The 27,011-nt window shown below is 35.9% G+C and overlaps 1 protein-coding gene across 1 annotated transcript; it reads right to left on the minus strand.

Moving 5' to 3' along the window:
* Positions 1-1,223: 1,223 nt before the first annotated feature.
* On the minus strand, positions 1,224-22,734 carry LOC135692673 (uncharacterized). Its single transcript, XM_065210918.2, has 21 exons — positions 22,175-22,734; positions 20,931-21,039; positions 19,880-19,956; positions 19,681-19,776; positions 18,781-18,819; positions 18,227-18,295; positions 17,591-17,653; positions 15,488-15,630; positions 14,548-14,614; positions 14,111-14,182; positions 13,543-13,656; positions 10,977-11,094; positions 10,441-10,497; positions 9,887-10,063; positions 7,202-8,347; positions 6,772-6,869; positions 6,092-6,209; positions 5,654-5,772; positions 4,346-4,427; positions 3,997-4,023; positions 1,224-3,052 (listed from the first exon to the last, which is right to left on the minus strand). Exons 1-21 carry the CDS (start codon positions 22,277-22,279, stop codon positions 2,985-2,987), a joined length of 2,964 nt encoding a protein of 987 aa, XP_065066990.2. The 5' UTR covers positions 22,280-22,734; the 3' UTR covers positions 1,224-2,984.
* Between the last annotated feature and the right edge of the window lie 4,277 nt (positions 22,735-27,011).

Genomic DNA, 27,011 nt, shown 5'->3' on the forward strand with positions numbered 1-27,011 from the left:
TATGAAACACCGCGAAAGAAATTTGATAACTGTCTCGTAGATTTGTGCTTCTCAGGAGATGATATTTCAAATTATTTTTTGGCTGGTCGAAAATTTAACAAATTGAATCTTCACAACCATCCAAAAACAGAAGTTAGGGTAGGACCTTGATGGAAAGATCAGATGATGAATTTCAAACTTTTGCTTTAAATTTCGTTTTGCTTTTAATCAAATATTTTTTAGCACTTATCTGTAAATGATCTTTTGTTATTAAAAGCTTTCTTTTTAATTAGTATTAGCTGTTGCAAATAAACCGTTTCTTGATATCAACCTACAAGCATTTTCAATCTTATCAGATTCCAGTTTAATTTGTGCACATTTTTGAGGAAAATTCTTCTTTTCCTTACTCACCCCCCCCCCCGAATGTATAATCCAATTAATTGTCTTGAAAGTGAGGCCCTTGCTTTTTACCCTATTCAAAGACAATGACTCTGAAAAAGTAAACAGTTTTTATCATTTAAAACACGAAGATAAATGCTTCGTAGCTTTTTGAGACCAATCAAAGATATTGTGCATTAAATATTAATGTTTCAATCGATGGGAAGATTAGCAATTGGTTTATAATTACAGTTTCATTTAATGGTTATTGATTTTCACTGAAAATGTCATATCAAAATTTCAGTCACTTATAATCCTGCATCACCAAGAACAGCTATTTTGACATATTGTGACGACGTTCTGTAACAGGAAAATGAAAACCTAGGAAATCCAGAAGAAAAAACATTTGATCTGCTTATGGTTTCGCTTATACATAATTGATTAACATTTCTTTGTATACTTCAAAAGAAATACGATGAACTGCAAACTAAAACCCTCTATCACCCTCGATCAAAGTCGATTACAATATAGTTTTGTCTCTAAAAAACTGGGTTGCCTTAGGAAACATATTTGTCTCCCAAATAATCCAAAGAGTATAGTGACATATTCTATGCGTTTGGCAAGCAACTTTGGATAACATTGTGACAGCATCGCAAAATAAGGCATTCTGTAGGGGTGGTCTGCAGAAACATTTTCTGGAGATTTTATCTCATAGCCCCATCTTCACCCCCCCCCCCCCCTCCTCAAATAATTTTTCTCTCACTATGGCCCTGAATTAGGATGAGCAAGTTCTGGTATAGTGGATGGGTAAAAGCTAGTGAAAAATCATGTTTGATAAATAGTTTAAGACAACTCTTACTAAGATAGAAGGTTGTATTACACCAAATTTATAACTTTTAATTCTGTAAAAACCAGCTTTCGAGAAATATCTAACCGTAAAAAAGTATTTATCTACTAATCAAAATACAAATCTAAAATTATAACAAAATGTAAAAACTATTAAAAACTACACGCGTCCAAACGCTGCATGCAAGTTTCAAAAACTCCTTAATAGTATGAAGATTGAAAAAAATAAAATTCTCAGAATCGCTGGGATATTTCTGAGGATTCTACTTACAATTATTATAATACAGAGGCATATAATTATTCTAGTGTGTCTTTACCAAGCAAAAAAGAACGGGTATTGGTTACCGTGTAAAACGAAATTATCTATAAAAATACAGGAAACCTATTAAAATATATCAAAGGCTTTAAGTCAGCAGTTAGGTTTTCAATCAACAGTTGACAAAAATGCCTGGCCATTGGTACAGTTCTAATATGATGGAAAGAATCAAATTCTCGTGTTGACAGCTCTCCATGTTTGCAAAAAATCATTATATTGGTTGATTCGAAAGATATCAGGGTTCGAAAGACTTTGGGATACGCATATTATCCATTTGCACGAACTGATTCTCAAATTCTATGACTGTTTTGAAATACTACTTTTTTACAAATAATACCCTGTGTTCCAGACCCCTAATTTGAAAGTAGAAGGGTCTGGAGCACAGGCTAACAAAAGCCTGATAAACATGATAAACAAGGATACAAGAGAATGCGTTGTACATTGGTTACGTTGTAAAAATACAGTTACGTTGGAATATAAACTACGTCTATGTTGAGTCCCTTGCTAATGAATTAACAATAAATGAGGAATTAATTTGATGTCATCAAAATTTCAAAAATTACCTGTTATATTTGAATGGCGGGAAAATGTTTGACAACTTCACTGAAAGAGTTTAAATTTCCAGAGTATTATACCCCATTATTGCTAAAAAATATACTTCATTATTCTAATTTACAAATTACTAACCTCCATATTGAATCGTCAACTATCTTATCTCACATATATCACAAAGTTGAAAAGTGCAAGATAAAATGCAATGTTTTAACGATATACTAATTATGAAATAGCAAAGTTACAAAACCAACTAAAGTTGAATCACAATTTAAACAACCTACAGTAAATTGCCGATAACTCGAGCCCCCCGACGACTCGAACATTCGCTTAGCCGAACTGATATTGCATTCCCTTTGCTCAATACATGCATTTAAAAAGTGAGCGCTCCCGTTTATATACACTGAGGTTACGAGTGTTCAGGGTTTTTCTAGGAGAGTAGCTATCAGTTTACAGAACACAATTCCAGCTGATTTTGTATCAACCTTGTGTTTCTTTGTTTCTTTTCCAATTATCCTTCTTTATTGAAACTTTTAATTAAAATTTTCCAATAATTTTTCAAGAACACTAACTATTTGCACTATTTTAGATAAATTCTACAAACAAATTATGGGAAAGGGGGATCAACGGAGGGGTGTCTTACTAGTCTAGTATCTGACTTGACCGTTTCGCACAATGTTTTGCTTTCGTACCATGACTAGGCACTTTCTGCACCGATTTGAGCCATCTGACTTCGAAAATAAAGTTTGAAATTCATACTTACTACTATCCTTTACTACTCGTTTAATACATTTTGCCACAGTTTTCAGGCCGAAACTGTGGAATTTCTCCTTAAACATGGCAAGGGTAGCCCTCTGTATTTGTGATACTGGATAATTCGTTAATACTTGCATGAGTCTTACGCGCAACTTGACTAAAAGTGCCATTTGCTTGGCATTGGTCTTGGCCCTTTGGGCCTATGAGGCAGTCGACGACCAAATGCTGAAAAAAAATTATTTGGTTATTCGATAACTTGACCCGAAAGTATACCAACGGACTATGAGCTCATTGCTTCCATGGGTAAAGTGGCTTGGGGTGAGCCAATGCTTGGATTACTTCCTACCAACAACAGTAAGACTAAAATACGTTTAATATGGATTTAATAGGTATGGAATTTCTCTGATTGCTGCATTCTTCAAGATCACAAGACTTTAACAGTACAACAATGTTTATTAGAGCCAGTGGCGGCGCCAGCTATTATAGAGTGGGAGGGTAATGGGCGCGGCCAGTGGGATCACGCCTCTTTTGCCTCGTTTTAGTGATTTGTACCTAGTTAACTTTCCTTAGGAAATTTGATCTACCCCTACCCAGCGTTTTTTAATCCATTTTTAGAAGAAATATGTAGACCATACTTTCAGAAAAGTGGGGGGTAATTACACCCCCTATACCACCCCTTGGCGCAGCCACTGATTAGAGCATTGTTAAAGTGTTCCAGACAGATATGTTTTCCAATTACCATGTTATAAGAGTTCAGGTATCATGTGTGACAGTTCAAATCCCAAGGAACCCTGTTTGTTTTCGGGTCTGGCGGCAATTGCCCCCCTTGAGCAACAGCTGTCGCCATCATTTCTTGAAAATGAACAGATTAGTATGGTTGATAACTAAAAACCAAGTTGGTAAGACTCGGTCGTTGTTTAAACAGTTTCCCAGAAAAGGAAAAAAAGAGGTGTTCCTATTCTCTGTTCAACATGTTGTCTTGTGTACGGCAAGGTATCTAGGCCAGAACGGCCCCTATTAGAATCACTTTAGTGGAATAAATATAAGCGATTAAAAAAATATTTATTTGACAATAGTTCAAACAAAGAAGAATCATTGGGGCAAGAGTTGAAATCCAAGTATGCAATTTAATGACGGACAAATTTTGTGCGACCAATGACCATACTCACACATATCATGATCCCTGACTGAAGCCTCTAGAATTGAATAAGATCAAAAAATGCTTTATCGATATAATTCAAAGATTTCAAAAGCTGTCAAGCAAAACACATCAAGAAGGAGATGGGGATTTTCAAATCAACAAATCTGTATCTGAAGAGAAGTCGTGTCATTTACAAGTTACAATTCGCTTGCATGTTTAAAATTACAATAATAACAGATGGATCAGCAAATAAAGACTTTTACAGTTTAAAACATACAAAATATATAATATTTAAGCACAATATATAAGTTCAGCCAACAAAAAATTCGATCTTACGAATTGCATAACATGCTTTTTAATGAAAAAAGTAATTTTACCTGCGCTGACACCCTCTGAGTAGAACTGAGAATTAGCCCCTGATGAAGTTTGCCTTGACGGATTTTTTAAAGCAACAGCAAACTGAAAAATAAAAGTTATTTCAGATCCCAATCTCGATTTATTAGCAGCAATAAAGCAAACACAAGTATATTGTCCCTCGGGCTTTCTGGTGCCATCAAGTTAGCAACCATTTACTAAATTTTTTGTCTTGGCCATATTGTTCTAGAGTAATAAGTTGATTTCTCTTCGAAAAATTCTCACTCTTCACCTTCTTATCCTATATATAGAAACATTTCTTTGAAAGTGTCCCTAATGTAGAAGATGTCTTGACGATTATCTTTAGGATCAAATGTGTCCCTTAAGTTATGCAATGCTAGCGAAATATAAATAGCATACAATATCACCAGTAATGATTGTTACAACTTGCAGCATGTACTGAAACGGACATAAACCATGAGAGAGATGACATTCATGGGATGGAATAGGCGTGTTCTATTAGCTTGATAGACTGAGCCTTCTAGGACAAAATAAAGTCAGGTTCCTTCTGTATCCCCGATTGCGCTATAGAACATATCACAATTGCAAAAGCAGAGGGGTAGCTAAGTTAATTGCATTATTCATTCGATGCTTTGCAAGGTGATCACAAAACCTTCAAGGGAATGTTCGAATTTTCGTGAAATGAACAGAACAAATTGGGGAAAGTTCAAAGGGAATACAAAAATCGTTCGAATTATCGAGTGTTTCAAGTAATCAAGATTTTGAGTTATCAGAAGTACGAGTTACCGGGCGTTCGATTTATCGGCATTATACTGTTTTTAAAGGTAAGAGCGTTTTGCAAGAAGAAAGTTTTGCGAATTGAGAAAAGCGCGAAATTTTTGGAATTAACTTTCGCGAAAGAAGCGAAATATGATCTTCTTCGAGAAAAAACTTGTACGGTTTATTAAAAATTTTGAGTTTGGCGCGAAAAACATGAAGTTCTTTTCAACTGAGGTTTCATTCCACTTACTACAAATAAATCAACGAAGATAATATTTAAATTCGTTAAAAACAATCATTCGTCATCAAAGTTTCCAGGACGGTCGATAGCAAAGTTCTCTAAATAGCAAAGAATAAACATTCGCAAAATTCGTTTTTAAGGAGGTTTGCTGGATTTAACTTTCAAGAATTTACCATGCCTGTAACCAGAGGGAGAAAAGAGTGCAAACGATCAAGTACTTAACATTGCGATAAAAATCATCAGCGCGAGATCAAGAGCCGCTAAGGAAATACACGCTACGGGCCTAAGTATACTAATAGAATTGACATACCGCTCCTTTAAGATTTGTGATCTTCTTGAGCCGGTCAACCCCGGCCGACATCCAAGGGAATGACCCCTGGTCTCCACTGGCCGTGCTTTCGGTTTCTTTCGGGGTAGTATCTCCGTTTTCTGTGAGAACAATTTCTTCTAATCGCAAAATTTTCTAATCGAGAAGTTTTCTAATCGCAAGAAAGGTGGTAAGTGCAACATAAAAGACATAAGAAAGGTCAACTAAGCATAAAAGTTTACAATTTATTTTAACCATATTGGCTAAAAGACACGTTTTTCAGGATATCTTCTAAATTGTTTTCGATTAGACCCTTGGAAAAGGAGTGAAACCTTCCTGTTACTACGACTATCCCCCGTCCATTGAAAGGAGCCAACACTGCTTTATCTGTATGCGTTGGAACAATTTGATCTGCAACATAACTTTTAATTCCAGCCTTACCTGCTATTTCATTATCAGGGTTTCTTTCTTCTTCTATTGCGGTCTTGCCAACTAAAATCAGCGAATCTAGTGTTCGAGGGGGTAATTCAGGGGGCAGATCTTCCTTTATTTTTGGCCTCTAAAATAGAAAGATCCTTTTTAGTGGACATTTCTTTGACTTGTAGCCCCTTTTATGTAAAGACATTCATTTAGGCAAAAAGTTACTTAAGGTTCTCAACATAACAGATTAATCCGTGACGTTTTGCGTGTTGACAAATGAAAATTTGTAGTTGTCGTCTGCATGTTGGCAATTTTCTGCTACAAACTCTCCCCTTAAAAATGCTGTATTGTCAGTTTTAAACAATTCTAAAACTCAAAGAAAAATTGAATTATAATCTGTTTACATCAAAGCAAATTTGCCCTCCCTTTCAAATTCAAGGGATATACTCCTTTGAATAAAAAACTTGAAACCTGAAATGAATATAATTTGTAGGAATATACTACATTTGATAATTAATCAAATTGAATGCAAAAATTTGCTTTCTCCATGAAATTGGCAAATAAGACGTTGTTGCATATTTATTTTACATCGATACAAATGTGAACTTCATCATCCTATCAATTGTACTGAACATGTTCAGTAATGTTACCAGGATAAGGCACTAATTCAGAAAACAAGTAATCGTTCTTCTACAACGTACAGTTGGTTTTGGTGTCGGCGCCGCCCAAATTGACTCGTACAAAAGATGATCTGTTTTATCACGTGACTTTACTTCGATCATGGCATAGTTCGCATCTCCTAAAAATTAAAATATATAGAGCGAATGCGCTTGCAGAAAACACAAAAGGCTATCATATTTGATTTGTATGCTGGTAATTTCTCCATCCAGAAGCATCAGAATGTAAAATGGATGACGTTTAGTATTGGGACTAGGTTCATAAAATAAAGGTTCATATCTATTAAAAGCATGTACACAGACATTCAGCAAAGCCCACATATATAGATGGTCGGTGAAAATCGTTGCTCTCTAATTTGATGGAATTAATTACTACAAGGCATTTGAGGTTGGAGAAAAAGAGGCAAAAACGAAAATTAATTGTGACATTTTAGGGAACATATCATACACTCACCAGCATCGACGAGGTCCCTTCCGTTGTCAAGAGGGTTTTTAGAGTTATTCCCCTTTCTCTCCAATTCGGAATTATCGCTTAGAAATCTTGCCATACGAGTCAAACTTTTATTACTCGACCCAACTGGCTTTATAGAGTCTGCTGATTCAGTTTTGGGTAGCATCGGTCGCTTCGTTGCGTTTAAAGGCGGGTTATGATGATCGGATCTCTGGGTAGATACAGATTTCTCAATAGACACCAAGTAATTTGTTCTGTTCACCAAGCCATCGTTTCTTACACCTTTCCTCATAATTGAAGCGTTCGTCCTTCCAACAAGGCCGTCACTTATTTGGAACTGTTGTTTCTTTTCGGTGAATGGTATATGAGTTTCAGACTCTGTCTGTTTCACCTCTACCCTTTTGTCTCTTGCCATCTCTGGTGGAATAGGTGATACGCGCACGGTACTGGCAGGCTCAAACGGAGTAAAAATATCTTTTGCTGACATGTTTTTCATCGCAGGTCCTTCAGAATGACGGACAACATCATTAACAGTCGCAGAATTAAGTTGTTTTTGTTTGGGGATTTCTTGCTTTACTTTTGACAAAGAGATATTCCCTTTATCACTTCTGTCAGTAAACTGAGAGGGTATTCTAGTCGATTCCGACAAATTAAAATCAGAGTGACTTCTTTTTGTTTTGTTTTCTGAACTTGTGTCATAATCAGGAGAAAACGTGTCCCAGAGATCAAGTCTAAGTCTGCGGCTATTCTCATCCTCTTTTCCAAGTGTTCTTGACTTTGTTGTTCCAAACAAAGGCTCATTTCCTAGTGACAGTATCGCTTCGTTACCAGAATCACTCCCCTTTTTGGTCTTATCCGAAGGTGCAAAGGAATCGAAGTCAGCAAGATCTTTCTGCTTTAATGGCAAAGGAGGTTTCTTCCCGTCAACGTAATCAAAATGAGGTGCACTTATGGATTTAATTGGGCTCGCATTCTCTTTGCATGGCTTTGGCTTTAGTGGCAATTTCGGTTGCGATGCTGGTTTTTCTGGAAGGCTGGGGGCTGAATGGCTGAAATCATTCCGTTTGTCTGAATTCTCATTTGAATTTGTCACGTGCAATTTTTGCTTACTTTCCGCGTGTACGGGTTTTGCTGGAACTTTTGGTGGTCCTAGAACAGAAAAATATGTGCCACAGTTTAAGATCGTTGATAGCTTACCCTCAGGTTATTGCAAATACATTCGACTACATAACTAACGGGATGAGGCGTGAGCGAACATTTTTCAAAATTGAATATAGAAAAGGGGTTTGTCTCAATTACTTTTACGCGTGCTTTACGCATTATTTTTAAGCGGGAAACTTATAAAATCATTTGAGGTTTGTATTCAAAAGCAAGGCATGCTTGTTTGTATATCCTTCCTATTATAACAATCCTTCCTGACCGAATCAACCATATATCTGCTGTTTCATCGGTTAAATACTTCACTTTGTCTTAATAATGGGAAAGTGAAAGTACGGTCTAATTCCAAGTCGAATTTCACGGTTTAGCAAAAATCATTCATGACAACCCTTTTTATGCAACCTTCTATCATTGTCTTTACCAAAAATTCAACTTGATTAAGATAATTTTTTTGAATCCTACAGCCTGTTATCATAAATAAATGCCACAGCAGACGAAAGATAATTTGTATGCTGCTATTTTTTTGGTAAAAGTCATAATTTTGGTGAAAGCCTTGTAACAAAGTAAAATTATCAACCTTATATTAAACTGTTTGTTTACATTCAAGTTTACCTTTTCCTGCAAATATCCTATGTTACTGAGTTTGAAATAAGACTGGAAGATATAGCACACCAATTCAAAGACACCACTACAAGACATAGCACACAAATTTCAAGACACCACCTCAAGATATAGCACACCAATTCAAAGGCACCACTTCAAGACATAGCACACCAATTCAAAGGCACCACCTCAAGATATAGCACACCAATTTCAAGACACCACCTCAAGATATAGCACACCAATTCAAAGGCACCACCTCAAGATATAGCACACCAATTCAAAGGCACCACCTCAAGATATAGCACACCGATTTCAAGACACCACCTCAAGACATAGCATATCAATTTCAAGACACCACTAGAAGATATAGCACACCAATTCAAAGACACCACTACAAGACATAGCACACAAATTTCAAGACACCACCTCAAGATATAGCACACCAATTCAAAGGCACCACTTCAAGACATAGCACACCAATTTCAAGACACCATCTCAAGATATGGCATGCCAATTTTAAATACAGCATTTCAAGATATAGCACACCAATTCAAAGACACCACTTCGAGATATAGCACACCAATTCAAAGACACCACTTCAAGATATAGCACACCAATTCAAAGGTACCACTTCAAGATAAAGCACACCAATTTCAAGACACCACCTCAAGATATAGCACACCAATTCAAAGACACCGCTGACAAAAAGATGCATAATCAATAAGCCAATTATAACAAAACTTCAGGACCCAAAACCGCTGCTACATAAAAAAGTTTGTAGCAATATGACACCCAGCATATGATGTGATATGCTTAGTCCTGCAAGAGTGTCTATGGGCAATGCAGACGTTTCCATATTTTTTATGATTTCCTGAATAACACTACTCAAAAGCTAATAAGCGTTCAAACTTTGCTCCAATTACTTACCTACTTCCACATTGATGTAATTTTGCGGTACATGTTCTGAATTCGAAAATGGCTTCGTCTCCGGAATGACAGGGGTAGGACTCAATGGAACTGGTAATACCGGCTTCGGACTCGTGGATCCTTGGTTCGTCAGCCCAGGCTTTTTATTTGGTAATGGAACCGGTTTGTTCCGCAGTTCTAGAGACAAACAAAAAGGAATGTAAACAGGTAATTCAAACCTCTAGCTCAAGTATTAAGTTTTAATTTAAAAAGCACAAAACAGCAATTCGTACTTACCTGCAAATAGTTTACTTTAGAGGCTGCATCTAAGTCTTACAAAACCTTATTTTTCCAGGCTTTTCTTTCAAAGAATTAAACTTAATTAGGCCCGAAACCCTAGAAGCAGCTTGTGCCCTTTTCATGTGGACTCTTGGCTGTACCGTGCAAGTGAATGTGTAAAAAGAAAATAAATACAATTGTGATATAAATACAAAGAGCTTTCTGCATTCCTAGATCTGCATTAATTTTTATGGAAACAGGTTTAATTACAATAGCAAAATAAAATAAGACAATACCAGTCTTGATAACAGCTTTTTGTGGATTCATTACATTGGTAGTTATCATTGGTCTTCCTATAAACAAAAATGAATAAATTAATATCAGTTCAATATAATGGATGATAATTAGAATGGAATAATTCGAATAAATAAGTCTTCATGTGAAAAACGTTGAATTAACACCAGGGCATAGCTGTAACAAACAAACCAGAAACTAAATTCTTTAACGAACTTTTTAAATTGGACCAGATTGCTATAAAAATACTAGAAAATGTATTTCCACTCTCTACGTCGTATTCCCACCATGTTCCATATAGTAAATCTTGTGACTCTACTCTTCTATTCTCTTTTTAACCGTTATTTCTCCTATTCTTTATACTTGATGAAGAATTGTGCTCGATACGTCGTACTTATATTTCATTCTTGTACAAAGTCGTTATTATATTGCATTAATTTTTGCTCATTTCTCGACATACAACACTCTGAACAACATTGATTATCAAAATTTTCATAGGTTATACATAGATTTCCAAGCTTTAGGAGTAAAAACTTACGTGGCTCTTCAAGACGTTCTCGTAGGAAAAAGCTCTTGGCATCAACAGTCGGCTCGGTTCTCGCTTGGGTCTCGCCAAGTCTGCATGCAGTATCCACGTTTTCATATAAATGAATATCCTGTTAGACAATAAATTTAGTACAAATCAGTGGTGGAAAAATTTTTACCTTCCAATTGTAAAAGATATTCCTTCCAACCTTCCAACAAATTTTTATCTTCCAACAAATTATAACTCAAATTCTTCCTTCTTTTTTACCAGAATCTATAGCAAGCTATTTCCAAAGAGCTGATAAGTTTTTTTTTATATATTCTCAAAAAGTTTTACAAAACAGATTAACTATAAGACGATGCCACAGGGAGCATGGAAATACATAATTACATTAAACATGTTTACTTGAAATTTGAGTTACATTAAATGTTGCAATTACATGTTACAGATTACTAATAACAAATATAATTTACAATTATTAAGTTAAACAAAAGATACATTAACAAGAACAAAACAAAAATAATGTAAGACAAATTACATAGGAGAGAAGGTTTGTACAACTACTTAATGAAACCTTTCATAGGTCTGAATATAGTTTAAGGCTGCCTCGTAAAATTTTTGTGTTTGAATTCAAATTTTTCATGACCATAAGCTATTTCAGCATGCTTATGTCAGCTTATTGAAATATGTCTCAATTTTTTTTAAGTGGCTTCTATTTGTTTGTTCAGAAGACTTTCAGAAAGAAAAAACAATTGCTGATTTATTAACTCTCTGTTTCTTACCCAGTAGCACTATCTCTGTTTCCGATTTACCCTAATGGCCTTTTTGTAGCCTTGTAATAAAGTAAAATTATCAAGCTTCTATCAAACTGTTCGTTTACATTCAAGTTTACCTTTTCCTGCAAATATTTGTATCCTATCGAAACCCTTCCTTGCTTCTGAACTTTTTATAAACTGTTAACGTAAGCAAGCTAGTCCATAAATGGAATTTTGGATTGTTTTAGAATTATACGATCAACTGGTTTTGATACGGATTCCCTTTTGTGTTGCAGTTTATTTTAGCAGCTCTGTTCTAATCTCAATAATATATTTGCATCTAGTGTGATTTACAATATAAGGAGACAGTGTACATATCTTAAATATTGCCTTTTCTTTCTTTTAACATCTGTTAACCCTCCCTTAGTTCAGCTTCATTTCAAAATTCACACAACATACAAGTTCCAATACAAAATACATCAAATACAATAATACAGATAAAAAACAAACGATAAGCATCAAAAAATTAGACTAACAAAGGGAATATGTGAAACCTGTATGTGGGGAATTCCTAAAAAGAGGGAGATCTATCAGAGCACATGTTTTGGGAGTGGCAGCATTTCTGTTAACATTAAGGTTGTAAAGTTGGTGATTAAAAGATCCTGACATTGTCACTCTTCCACAAATCTAATTTTTCACAGGTCAGCCATAAAAGGATTCAGATTATTAACAATTTTCATAGTTAACCGATTTTGAGAAGTTTGCTTTTTTATATTCTTTTTCATCAAACTCTATTCTTTCCCTTTTAATTTACTCCAACCTTTCAAATTACTCTTCCTTCCCTTCCTTTCATCTCTTTATCTCCCCTTTCATTTTCTTTACTCTCCTTTCTCTCTCTTTCCTTCTTCTTTCTTCTTTTCTTTCTCATTTCCTTCCTACATGACAACCGGGCTTCCTCCACAGCTGTTTCGCGGCTTCACGCATTTTACCTCTGCTACAAACATCATCATAACCAATACGATCTATGTCCCTGTCTAAACTGTCTCGTTTTCGTACGAAAATGCATGCATTTGTATTTGTTGTTGGGTCGCATTCCCAAAAGAGCAAGGGGATATAAGAAAAAAATCCAGTATCATAGCTGTGTTTATATGGATGACTTGACGAAAACAGAGGTATTCATGTGACAGGGCCTTGTGTGCCAGGGTATTTGTGTGATTTGATACAGAAGTCTGCCCATGGAAACGACAGCCTTTGATATCTGCTGACATTGGTATAGTACTGGCTAGATGTGGTTTTAATGTTACTTTAAAACAAAACACACTCTAATAAGCGACTTCAAATAGGTGTAAGTTTGTGCCAAGAGGTTCGGAGGTCTTGGGGCAGAACTGAAAAAGGGTCCTGGGACAAATTTTTTTCCACCACCCCCTTAAATAAGCTCTACTGTTTCTAAGCATAGCATTGTTACGTTCGATTTATTCCATTCTTAAAATGAAATTCCATTACTTTATGAGGCCCCCTAGAGCTTGAGGCTCTGGGGCAATCTGCCTCCTTGTCTCATCGAACACACATAATTTCTTTGACTTGTAATTAGACCTGTTATTCTGTAAATGCAACACGACATTTTGTCTGGTTAAACTATTAAAAAAACCGAAAACACCTGAAGATTTATGACAAATTTACACAGCATTAACATAAAGTCAGCAACTTCGTTAAAATTCTAAAATTAATACCCACTTTAAAGGCACGATAGTAAGCAAGAGAGTTCCTTAGTGATGACGTCAAAAAAGTATTAAACGGCTTATGTGCAGTCGTACGGTACGAACCTCATCTTTCCTTGGAAACTCGAGGTTTACGTATGAAGAAGAAAAGTCTCCCTTTTTCTTCATTTGTTCCAAAATCAAGTCTCTGAAAACCTCGTGAAGGTATTCGTATTGTTCCTAGAACAAAAACATCAGTCAACTAATTGAGGCTATGTAAATCATGGAATATTTTTGACAAATGCTTTGTTATTTCTTTCAGTGCAATAATTATATACCAACATGTAGGATTAGTCTTACTATTTGGAAAAGACAACAATGCTTTTCTACGACACCATGTAGAGACCATCTGACTTAGTATGAAAGGTAGACCAACTTAGTGTGAAAACTGGACCAACTTAGTGTGAAAGGTGGACCAACTTGTAGAAGAAACAGGACGAATGTACTAAAATCTGAACTTCTATCTGCAATTTGAAACAAAGCTGAATGTAGATGGTGGTTTTGTCAATTTGCAGTACGTTTTCATAACTGTATTAAGATAAATAACTAAATGTAACAAATTCTAGGGAAAATCCGTAGACAATGAACTAGAAAAACCATTGCTTTTTTATTGGAGAGAAGAGTTTTAACAAACCTTCGATTGAACCATCGCCGGTCTTTGTTTTCGCAAAGTCATAACAATGTCGATCACGTTGAAACTTGAAGGCTAATTATAACAATAAAAAAATTGATAGTGAAGTTGGTTGTCGTCAAAATACAGTTACTTCTGCTGTGTGACACTGGAAATTTGCGATACTGCATACGATAGAATTTAAGAAAAATTCAAAACTGGTTATTATAAAGAAGAATATTGCAATGAAAACAGAATGGCGCAACTACAGCCAGAATTTGAATCTTTCAAGGAGGTTAAAAAGAATTGTTTAGATATAAACTTCTTTGATTAACAGGTTATTGCTATGAAATGAGAAATTTGCGTGGCATTTACGCCAGTTGACTGCATTAATTCTCCTAAGTAATAAAACGAACTCTTGCGAAGAAATCTTCTTAAAAGACTTAGCTAAAAAGACTCACAGACTTTCGAATGATTCGACGGCCATAATCAACAGCCACCATCACCCCCGTTCTTCCGCATCCAGCACTGCAAAGTAATGCAAAAACTGGGGGGTTAGCAGGGGACTTAGCAAAGGACTGATCTTTTACGAAATAAAATATATTCAGCTTAGAAAAGATGGATACCAGCGTCACTTGAAGAAAAAAGGCCAAAAAATCTAGCCCAAACTTCCAAACATATCTTTTTGCCAGTAATGGCCTATACTCGACAAATTACAGATTACGACAAATGAAGCTTGTTTGAAATGAAATTGTAGGTGAAATTTTGAAGTGAAGTGAAACTACTTTATGCTTTCTATTCTTAGACAAAAGTTCGTACTCAACCAAGAACTTAAACTTTTCTTAGCGAATTCCCAGTTTCAGTACTAAAACATTTTAAAGGCTTTATTAGCAAAAATTGAAAAGTTTTATATCACTCCGCGTGCGCAGTGACGGATAGTGTGCAATGCTATAAATATACCATATCACTAAAAAATACTCTAATAAAACGATAATAAAATAAATAAAATAATTCCAACATCAACTATCGAATAAAACCTAACACACAGAACACAATGGGTATGATTTAATCATGCAAATTTTAAGACAGATGATTTCGACAGCTTCCACATCCAAGGGTTGAATATGATCGCACGTGCACGGCCAATTCTCCTTTAAATTTTGAGCATCTTTATTTTTCAGCTTTGCTAGGTTTCAAACATCCAGCACTAAATTTTTCCAACTTTTTGCAGAACCGAGGACTAATTCCTTAAGAAAGAAACGTTGCTAACTTACCTTAAGAAAGCCACTTCAATACTTGAACATTACTAAATGGTAACTAGTTTTGGCTTGGTTCATTGTGTTGAGAACAAAAACTATTTACAGTGGTTTGACAAGGATTTTTGTTTTGGGAAGCACTAACCTGCAGTGGAGCAGTACAGGGGGGCTGTCCCAAGGGTGGATTTCCCTTACTAATTCGATAATATGAATGAGATTCTGTGTTGTTTTCGGTACACCGTGGTCTGGCCATGCGGTGTAGTGCAATTGCCACAGTCGATGCTCCTCCTGCAAAGTAAATGTAGTTGATTGATTACGTGAGGAGTATCACTTCACGTTATGGTATGTAGAGCAGGGCGGCTTTGAGGTGTTATTAAGATTTCCACACTCAATGTTATACAGACTCACTCAAGGCTATGCTATAGAACTTGGTCTGGTGATCGCAATAAACGTGAAAATCAAAGTAGGAATCTAGGTATTTCACGCAACAAAATGTGTACAGCCCTCGGAAGGGGTGGGGGGGGTGGTACCTTGATAGGTTTTGAGGTATGGGAACGTGCCATTATTTAGAGGTACTTTTTTCTGAAAAGTGCAGAATTATCGGTAGCAGCTTTTGAAATGTATACGGAATTATGGGTACCATGTGAAGAAACATGCACAATTAGGGGTACCATTATAGGAAAATACTGCAAAATTATACAGAGGAAAATTTTGCATAAAAAACGAAGGTCTAGTTAGAAATGAAAATATGAAATATGTGTAGCATTGAGAGTCTGGGGCAAAGGACATATAAAATTTGTTTGATGATATTGTTGCGCTTTAAAGATGCTATTTGCCTTGCGGAAATACGGGTATAGTCTTATCATGTTTGCGGAATTATGGGTCACATTTCTTCAAACATGTGCCTTGGATTCACATTACGGGTCCAAATTTTCAACCAAGATGGCATGTCCCCGTCCAAAACTAGGCTTAGTTACCCCAGGCGCGGATCTAGCCAACATTTTGACTGGTTCCCGGGTGCTTTACCCCGTTACGGCCCTGTGTGTTATTGGTCTATAAATACTGCTAAAAGTTGCTAATGCGGTAGTAAAATGTGATTAATTTGCCCACACTTTATCTAAAATGTCGCAATTTTACTCGGTTCATCATGGCCTTTGATCCTTATCTTGCAACTTCGATTCTAATTTTCATGAATTTTTCCAAGAAGGAAAGTCTACTCCCACAATACAGGACCTCAGATTCTTATTTGCTACCGTATTCAATTTTGTATCATTTTGTATCAAAGCGTCCACGCCTTCGAGCTATGGATATCGATATCGAATATGCTTTTTAGCCACCAGTTTTTTCGCATAAGGGAAACATATTGGTACCGGTTTTCACAAGTTTGCACAAAACAATAGCCACCGGTTTCAATATTGGCGCATGGATAGCACACTCTAAGCTGTCACTCTGAGTGGCGACTGACTTCCTCGATTTTGAATTCCTTGGGTACTTTGGGTCGGAATCTTTGCAACAAGGGAGTGCTGTCCTTATGAGATTAAGAACTTGTGTGGGGGTTCAATTCGGTATGTTAACAGAAGAACTGTAGTCAGTAGGGGAGAAATGCAGCAATTATTGCAGTTGAAAATTTAGATTTACAGATTCAAGATTTTCACTAATTCAAGATTTACAGAGAAACATAGCTTTTAGAATTTGACCGGTTTTTTTAAACCTGTGCAGCCTGTCTAGATCCGCGCCTGTACCCCCTTCCCTTCGAGGCACAGCCATGTATATAAGACATGAAAAATCTAAAACAGAACAGTGAATGGCTTATTTAGCTAAACCTCGTTCAATTTTGACCCCTTTCACACAAGTAAGCAGATATTTTTGTAAAAACAAATTTTACTTTTCTGATTGAAAAATTTTCGCGTCCACCCTCATTAAATCGATCTCAGTCGGCCACAAGCATTCGGAATCATTGTTCTTTTCACAATGGATGTTTTCTTCAGCGTAACAGTGCATGTACCATAAAGAGCATGAGCCAGCATGCCGTCATCGTATTAAAAAATATACACATTAGTGTTACAACAAATCATTGGATTCGTAATGCTTGCATAATCTCTAGACCGCTGGCCAAAAAAATTTGAAAAGTTGAGATACAAATTCGATAAGAAAATTTTGCCTTAGATTGCCGTTTGCAAAAAATGAGAAAAGTTAATAAAAAACCTTTATGAAAACATTTAATTAAGTTACTTTGAGCAAGACTTACATTGCCAAAGACAGCTTTGAGCGTTCGTTTGGTAAGGCAGTTTGCTATCAACTCTTCCCGCACCTTCAATTAAAATAAACGATAAATTATATGACAAAAATAATTCTTTAAAATAGGTATGGAGCAGCCTGGTTAATATGCAAAATATGATGGAGGCCTTAAGCAAAATTCAACAATAAAATTTTCTATATATATTGCTAGACCACCTTACGGAATTTCAAGACTAAAATAATCCTCTGTTTACGCTCATCCTGTTTGAATCTTTCCGCATGTTGTGGTTTATTCCTTCTAACCAAAAGGAAGTACATTTTACGTGCAACATATAAAGCAATACAGCCATCAGAGATGTCTTAGCTTGACCATTAAATCCTTATTATATAGGATGATTTGAATCCTCCCATTATCCACAGTTTCCAAAATCGCTTAAACTTCGACTTTGCCTTCACAAGAAAGCAATGTTATCGTCTATTTCCTTTCTTTTCGTCGTATTAAACAAAACATTTTCTGGAAGATTTAATGTCATTTTAGGACCATTTAAGTAGAATCATTTCGGTTGACTGCAGCTCTAGCAAGAAAAAACTCTAAAAACAATTTATAATGTTCAGGCTCTTTGGTAAAGGATTGAAATTTACCAACCAAGGTAACAGCTACTGGACCAAATCTGAGCTCCTCTCCATTAGCAGGCCAGTATCTTTGGCATCTATGCTGTTAATTTATAGAAAGCTTCTGAGTATTGTAAAAAATACTGAGTTTGAAAAAGTACTAGGTATTTGTTATCAATAAACAAAGAACGCTTGTGAGAATCATAGTCAGCAGAAACCTGTTCCTGGACACCCAAAGGATGTTCGCTACAAGATTTGTACCAGTGGTTATGTCTGTCTCATATACAAGAAAATACTTTAAATAACTAAGAGCTCATTCTCTATAATCATTTCGTCATGACTTTTCAATTTCACAGTCAATGACCTCTGCGCAACACTGGTTATCCTACCAATCAATGTGACAGTTAAATATCAGCTAGGACATTCACTGTCCTTGAATTAAACACAGTCAAACACAATAAAAACATAATTTACAGATAGGGTCACTTGATTGAAAATATGATTGCCTCAAGAATAATTGCCTTGTTACTTCCAAATCAGAGGCAATCCATGAGCATTAAAATGATAGAAATATTGTAATGGTACTACCTTTCCAAGCTCTATCTCTTTACAAGCCATTACAACAACCTAGAAAAGATTGATTTACAAAAAACTGGTCAATGAAAAGTAACTACATACAGCTTTATAATTACTCTCTTAAAGAGGAACAAAACATTTTGCAAACTCAGAGACAGAGCCACAAAATTGGACATGGGGGCTAAGAATCAAGGTAGTGACACAGAAGGGCCCACGGGTTGGGTGAAAAGCCCAAGAAAAGTTTTGAAATTGAGCCCTCTAGAAAGGCTAAAAATGCATCTCCCAGGCTAAAACTTAACAAATTGCTATACCGCCCAGATAAGATGATTCAACAATTCTCAGCAAAACATTGATTATTGATTTTAAGGAAACATTTTGAAGGGGGGAGGAGTCATGCTAAAAATCTAGTGACAGATTTTGGGGAAAGAAAGAAAGAGTGACCTTTGGTTTCAGAGTGCATATCGATGTGAATAACAAGAAGCTGTTGTATTGATTTAGAGAATTTTACTTCCTGAACAGAAATTTGCATCTTCTTTGTCTCAAGAATTTTCAGTAGGTCATGTTAACACATCCAAAATGCAGACATTGCAATGATGCAAAAGTTATCTACTGAATTGATGCAAATAATAGACATCTAAACAAATTAGTAAATAGATTAAAGAAAATCAAGCAGTATACAAACAGTTTGTTCTCTTTCTATTTCATACTTTGCTTTCAAAAATAATAAAAAGGCTGTCAATAAGTTCTCTGAGGCATTTTCCCCCATGCCCCCTATTGGCAGGCTTGTGGAGCAGAACCAGTTTCTCAAATATTTCATAATATCAGGACTTAAAATTCATAAAAACCATTTTAACTTAATATGCTAAAATCTAAAATCGTATAATCTTTGGAAAATTTACATAATATAATCACCTTAATTTTGTGTTGCCATATCATCCACCAAAAGTCATCAACAGTTGAAGGCATTGGCCCCTGTGATGCTATGTATCCCTTTTTCCCATCTGGTGACTAAGATAGAACAAGAGGGATGAAATGGTAATTTCTTGAATGTTTTGCTTCTTTAATAAAACTTTTGTCCAAGTAAAAAGCCAGAAAAATGCTGTGTTGATACCTTAATGTAGCTTGCATTTATGTAGTCTGATCCTTCTTCACTGCCATTTCTTTTCAAAATAACTCTTGTATGGTCAACTGCAAAGAAATGAAATAAATGATGAACATAGACCATTCTGCAAGATTATGAAATCACTCACACTCTAAAGATGCCTGATGGAAAAGCTTAGGGATGGGAAACACTAATAGTTTCCCCTTTTCACTAATACTCTACTTCATCCCATTTTGATATAAAAAGGTTGGTGGTATGTGCGTGTTCTTTTATAAACTTCACTTTAAAATATACTAACAATTATCCAGAATTCTCCCTGGAAATCAGGAACACTTGGCTTGAAGGTTTATAGGAACACTCATTTGGATGTTCCTTTATTTACATTTGATGTTGAAAAGTTCTTTGACGTATGTGCTGTCATTTATCAGATCTTGTTTAACATCCAGAAAATACAGAGCCAGCAAGAGACAATGTTGTGTGACCATTGCATCTTGATGAATTAACTGACTAAATTACATTACAGGGCATATACACATAAAACAAGGGGACGCTAAAAAAATTTTGTTGATTACATTATTGTGGGTACAGAGACAATGAAAGGTGTTAATGACAATGATACAATGAAAGACATATTATGGTTGGAAAATTGTCACTACAGGTTGCAATACTCTTAAAGCACATCAAGACACGCACACACTCCTAGAGAGTTCCTGGCCTTGAAAGAACATCTGTGTGATTCAAACGCTTAACAAGTTTCTTGTATTCTGTTAAAACAAAATTACTAAAAACTTGTGTTGTTCAAATATGAATGTGTCGCAATCATTGTCTGAAAACTTATTTAAACTTCAAATAAGTACATTGCACTAGACCTAAGCAAAAACTAAGTATTCAATGATGCACTATCATCTAGAGCGTAAAAGAAATCATCTCATTGACAGAAATCTTGAAGTCCTATTTGCTGTAAAGGTACATTCATAATGTTTCTTTCTGTCCCATCCTTCTTTGTCAATGTTTCTATGATAGCAAACTGTGATAAATAAAAATAGAACTTTGCACATACAAGGTAAGATATCTTTATATCTGTTTTTCTTTCTATTGCATTCTTTTGCACCAGCAGTTGCAACAGTTTGTCCATCCACGGACAGCTTTTCTGAGTCCCTTTTGATTTGCTACAACAGAAAAAGCTCAATAAATCACTCTGTTTGGCAATATTACCAAATCCAAAATACAAAACAAGAAGACTTAGGAGAGTTGGAGAGACAATTATTCAAATTCCAGTCTATTGATAATAAGATGCAATACATAGATGGCCTTAAGTCATTTAGGAAGGGGTGCATAACTCTCCAATCAGTGCCAAACAACAATAAAAGCAATATTTCACCCTATTAAAGAACAGTGAAGATTTCTCTCTCTGTGGCCCTCTTAACTGGTGATTAAAATATTTGCTTTTCTGGTATACTTTAAAAAGTGACAACTTTTGATTCCTAGGAAGTTTTCTGGTCCACACATTCTAAAAGCCTTCCATATGACACAAAGGGGTATATGACAAAAAGTTCCATTCCCTGTTGTGGCATTCCATTACAAATAGTTTTGCTTCAGATAACATTCATAGTCAAAGACATGCTCCTGTAATGCTTTACCTTCTGTAATTGAAAACCAAAGCCATGAAAATCATATATACTTATTTTGTCGTTACTGAGCTTAAATATTTTTTTAAGAAAAGGGGCAGAGATATACTGCAAATCGTTTAATAAGCAACAATTCAAAGTGCTTAATTGAGGGGAGGGAACATTTTTTCCAGGGGCAGAGCAATTAATTTGGAGTATTTACAGTATCTGGCAAAAATGACTAGCAACATAATCATGGTCGTTGTTCATGGGCATGGTCTGAGGTGATATTATGTAAAATAAACAGAAATGTAATAGGGAAAAAATTGCTTTCAGCCAACAAAAAGAGCAACCTTAGATTGCACACTCAGTTTTTAAGAACCTTTTTTAAAACAAATATTATCCTTGGGAATTTAGAAAAATGGCCAGAGCTTAGACTTCAATCAACATAATACTCTTTCAGTGAGTCCAAGATAGTTAAGTCTCAACTTGCATGATGATATTATCTTATCTTCCATAAGTATACAGTAGACCATAAAAACCTCAGTCCACATTAAAATTTTGAAGCTATTTTTCACTACTAAAATCTTTTTAAATAAGAAAGATAGAAAGTTATTTAATTTGTTGTGTTTATTTTCATCTATTTTCAACTCCAAACAAAAACAATTCATAAAAAGCTGTTTCCAGTCAATAATACCTGAAATTCTGTCGTAAACGTGTCTCTCCCTGGCCTTTGGCTTTTCTCCTTCATGAGCTGATCGTATCTTTGCAGAAAACTTTGCAGAGCGTCTGAGTCAGTCATTATTGAGCCTTATGACCACCTAAAAATGGCTGGATTCCACGGAAATCTAACTGATGTTTTGACAGCGATCGAAGACGAACAACTTTAAAAAAACTTGATCAAATGTATATACAACGACCATCCAAATTGCTAAGATAAGCGACAAACTTCAGGAAGCTAAAACGTTATGTTAGTGCATTCGTCCATGATAAATACAAAATTCCCCCGATGTCTCTGACATTCCATGACAAACGGGATGGCTGTTATGCGATCGCCGTATTTAAGAAGAAATGCTAAGGTGGAAAGGCTTCGTTTCACTTCCCTCCTTCTCAACCATCCCCTTTCAAGTGTCCCTTTTCTCTGTAAATAAAAGGATCTTCAATAAAGGGACCAAGTACATCCGCCACAAATTTGTTTCCGCTTTCACCTATCGAACTTTGCTGTCAGCCATGGAAATGCTGTTAACGAGGCAGATTCCTTCACAACGGTGACGAACGTGAATTACATTTATGCCTTCTTCTCCCACTACATGAAATTCATTTCCCAATTTCTTTATAAGAAAGGGCGTCACAAAATTGAAACTGGGGAGGGGGAATAAACATCAAGTTAAGTGACATATGAGGACCTACCGTGGTTGGGTCCGACACGGAAGACATTTTTTGAAACTAAGCATTCTAGAGAATGGTAAAATATATCTCATAGAAATATATCGAACACAATCAAACAAAGTTGATTGTGTAGAGTGATGAATCGTAACCACAATTTCAAGATTGAAAATTGCTAATCAAAAGTTTGTTCTGGCGTCTACATTGGCTGATAAATTATGTTCTATTGTTGAAGTGCCTATGAAATTAAATTTAACAAGTTTAGATGAAAGCACACTTAATTTGCTGATTTTAATGATATATGTTAAGCTGATATTTTTCTTGCGGAACCGTCTTAAAATTTAGGTTGAATATCCCATTTTCAGGTGGTTCTGGGGGTCATCTCTACTATTAGCCCCTTAGTTTTATGTATGACCATGACAGCAAACCAAAACTCAGATTTTGGGATAGTTGGAGGGTCATGGTAGATAGAAGATGGTACCTGATGGTGATGATCCCATTTTCACGTTTTCGACTGTGACAGAGTACGTTATCCGTGATGTCACGAAGTTCGCAAACACGGAGGCAGTTGGCGTTCAGTATACTAAGCAAAATGGAGATCTCTATTGGAACTACAGTTTATATAGCCGAAGGGGGCAATTTTAAGGCAAGGTCCATATGCAATCTTTTTTAACGCATCAAACTGTCGTTTTTTGCAAAGTTTCATACTGTTGTACTGAAGTACGACTGAAATACGATAATACCGTCTATTAAGGTCTGGGGCAGTTTTAGAACACAGGGTTCCCATTCATTGCAGGACATCACATGACAATTGCATCATTGCACTGCAATTGCATCAGCTGCTGTAAATTGTATTATTCTTAGGGTACATAAGGGGTGGCTTTATAGTTAGGTTCAGTCTTGCCGTAAGCTTTGTCGAACTCAGTGTACCTTGTCGCTAGCTTGCAGAATTGGGTTTGCCGTTACATTGTCGCCGTAGCAATTTAAGATATTTTTAGTCGTTTGCCGTGAACTGATGAATTAGAAGAAGTGTATAGAGAATTGGATAACAGTTTTTGCCGTATTTATCGTGTACGTTTCTGCGAACGACCTACGAACTCACGTTTGTATAACCCCCTTTTTAAGTGGTTTTACAGCAGTGTACCACAATCTAAAATAGAACAAGGGGTTAATTTTGTAGATGGGTCTATATCCTATCATTTTCTGCGTATTAGATTGCCACCTATTGCAAAGTTTCCTGCCATTGTACTTACTTTCAGCAGATATATCAAAATAAAGTCGTTAGTGGAGTCATGCCGTAAAGTACGCTAGTCTAAAAAATAGCCCAAGGAAGCAAATTTCAATCGGGGTCTATTTCCTATCTTTTTCAGCGTATCAAACTGTCCTTTTTATAAAGTTCCATGCTGTAGTACTAAAGTGCGACTGAGATGCGATAACACTGTCTTTAAAGATCTGTAGCAAAGTACCCCAATCTAAAAATAGAAAAAGAGGCAATTTTCAGTTAGGTTCTATATCCTATCTTTTGTACCTTATCAAACTGTCCTTTGTTATAAAGTTTCGTGCTATTGTACCTGCTTTCAGAGGAGATATCAAAATAACGCCGTTAGGGGCTTGAAGTGATAAACCCCGTCTAAAAATAGCCCAAAGGAGCATTTTTCAGTTAGGCTCTATATCCTATCTGTTTCAGCGTATCAAACTACCCCTTTTTTGCAAAATTTCACGCTGTTGTCACAAATTTAACAATTGTTTGACTAACTGCCCTGATGTGGTATGGTGTAATTATGTGAAGACGGAACCAACTGCAAACCTTGTGACGTCACTGATTTTTACTCATTGTCACTCGCACTCATTACCCCCAACACAAACTTTCCAGTGTAAATTTTCGAGTTATTTTTCGTTTTATACTGCAACAACATGTAGCTTAGATTGCTTAAATTTCTCCCCAAAAAAATATGTGTGAAATTTCATTTCATATGAACTTTAAGTATTTTATTGTCCCCTACAGATTGAATGATATAAACTTTTTCTGCCAGGCATAATTTACAAAAGTTATTTCTAGCTTTGCTCTTTATTTTCTTGACAAGTCTCCATTTAATAGTTGGTAACTTTCCTTGTCCTTTCAATTTCCAAACGTATTTTGAAAGTTCAATACTCTTTCTATATTTGTTGTGTTTAAAATGTTTAAAATCTTTGTTGTGGTTTTATATATGTGGTTAGCATATCGTAATTTGAATGTACCTTCGGTAAGGCCAATATATTTTTTCGTTTTATCATCTTTATCGTTGCTTACTGATGCTTCCTTATGAGGTTTTATTCATATAGAAATAAGCATTTATAAAGTTATGTCGCACATGGAAAAGACAGCTCTTATAATGAGGTTTTTTCAATCTTGTAACTGTTACTAAAGCTCTTCATCATCGGCGATAACACTTCTATAAGGGAATACTTTGCTGTGCATGACTACGTGGATAGAAGGAATCACAATTGAAGGGATTTGAGATTTCTACTGATCTAGTCTAAAAAAATAGGCTTTTATAGGAGATTTTCATATTTCTGTTGTGTTTTTGTAGAGAGAGGTGCTGATTCCCTCCTCAAAATGTAGGCTATCAAGGGTGTGTGCCCAGATGAAAAGTTTTTATCGATAAATATTTTCTAAAATATTGGGGCGTCCAAGAAGTTTGCATCCAACGCCTACCTATCTATCTACTTTTACAGGGCGTCCGACGAAGGGGGGGCCGGGGGGCCTTGGCCCCCCCAACATTTTCGCAAAATAATAGAGTTTTTTCAAAATCTTTGTTATGGGTGTTAAATTTTCCCTTGGCCCCCCCCCCCCCACTTTTCAACCTTTGTCGGAGCCCATGCTTTTACAAACTTTCTTGTTTGAACCACAATGCTAATGATATTCAATTTAGAGATCTTGAAACTAGAAGCATGGCCAAACAGCCATTTTTGACTAGACAAAATCTTTTATATTACAGTAGGGCACTCATCAGGGGCGGATCTAAGCAACAATGACAATGAGGGGGGTGTTAGACACTAATTTTTGTGCCACACCTTTCAGGTCACTGGTAAATTATGGAAACGCCCATTTTTAAAAATTGGATATCACCCCCTTTGGTGTCACCCTTGATGACACAAATTTGTTATGTATGAGAGCCTTTTGCTGCCATGTTTTAAAATTTGTGGTTACCTATTACGTTTACTGAAGTAACCACAAAAAGCACTCTGGACGCCTTTGGTAACTGTTTTCTTTCATTTCTTTTCATTTCCTGTTTCAGTTTCCAATTAAATAAATTCCAATCCTACATGTAGTTTATAATCCTAACTGTAAAAACAAATAGCTAAACAATAGATAAATAAAATGCTACAGAAATCAATAAGATGTTACTCGGAATATTAATACATCACACTACAAATTCAAGAGATAAAAAGAGATAAATTGTATGCAGGGGTCCTGTGGGTAATGTATTCCTGAGTTCAGCCCCAAGATATTGAATTGACTTTCCACCGTTTTGAAGACTGTTTCAACGAGACAATTATAGATCATCTCAACTAGCCTTTGTGGTGAAATATTGGTGAACAGATGAACTGAACCAGAAGAAGTCATGAATTCAACAACGTGAAGTTTTATTAACAGAGTCAGGTTAGAACTAAACAACGAAAACATTTGGAAATAAAATACCGCAAACATGATAAAAACTATACCCCTAACTCCGCAAGGCAATAAACATTTTTCAAGACCATAATTAATTTGTTAACAGGTTTCCTTGACATGTAAAGAGTTGTCCAATTGTAAGCCAAGACACTTGTAAGAGTTGACATATTCAATTTATGCATTGTTGAGGGATAGGACGGCACGTTTTTTAAGCATTGTTGCTTGTGATGGCTTACTGTAGATAATTACTATTGTCTTGGTAGGATGAGGGACAAGATGGTTTATGGAAGAGTATAGACTAACACTGTCCAAGTCCTTTTGAATGATGGGAGTAAGACTACTGTGAGAGGGCCCATGTGACAGGATAGTTGTATCATCAGCAAACATCACTCTTTCGGAATCAATAAGGCTTGGTAGATCATTTACATATAATAAGAACAGAAGTGGTCCGAGGATGGAACACTGAGGAACACCAGTGGAAGTTATTGCAGAA

This window comes from Rhopilema esculentum, chromosome 3, assembly GCF_057945365.1.
Source record: "Rhopilema esculentum isolate cy_ngs chromosome 3, ASM5794536v1, whole genome shotgun sequence".
Classification (NCBI taxonomy): Eukaryota; Metazoa; Cnidaria; class Scyphozoa; order Rhizostomeae; family Rhizostomatidae; genus Rhopilema; species Rhopilema esculentum.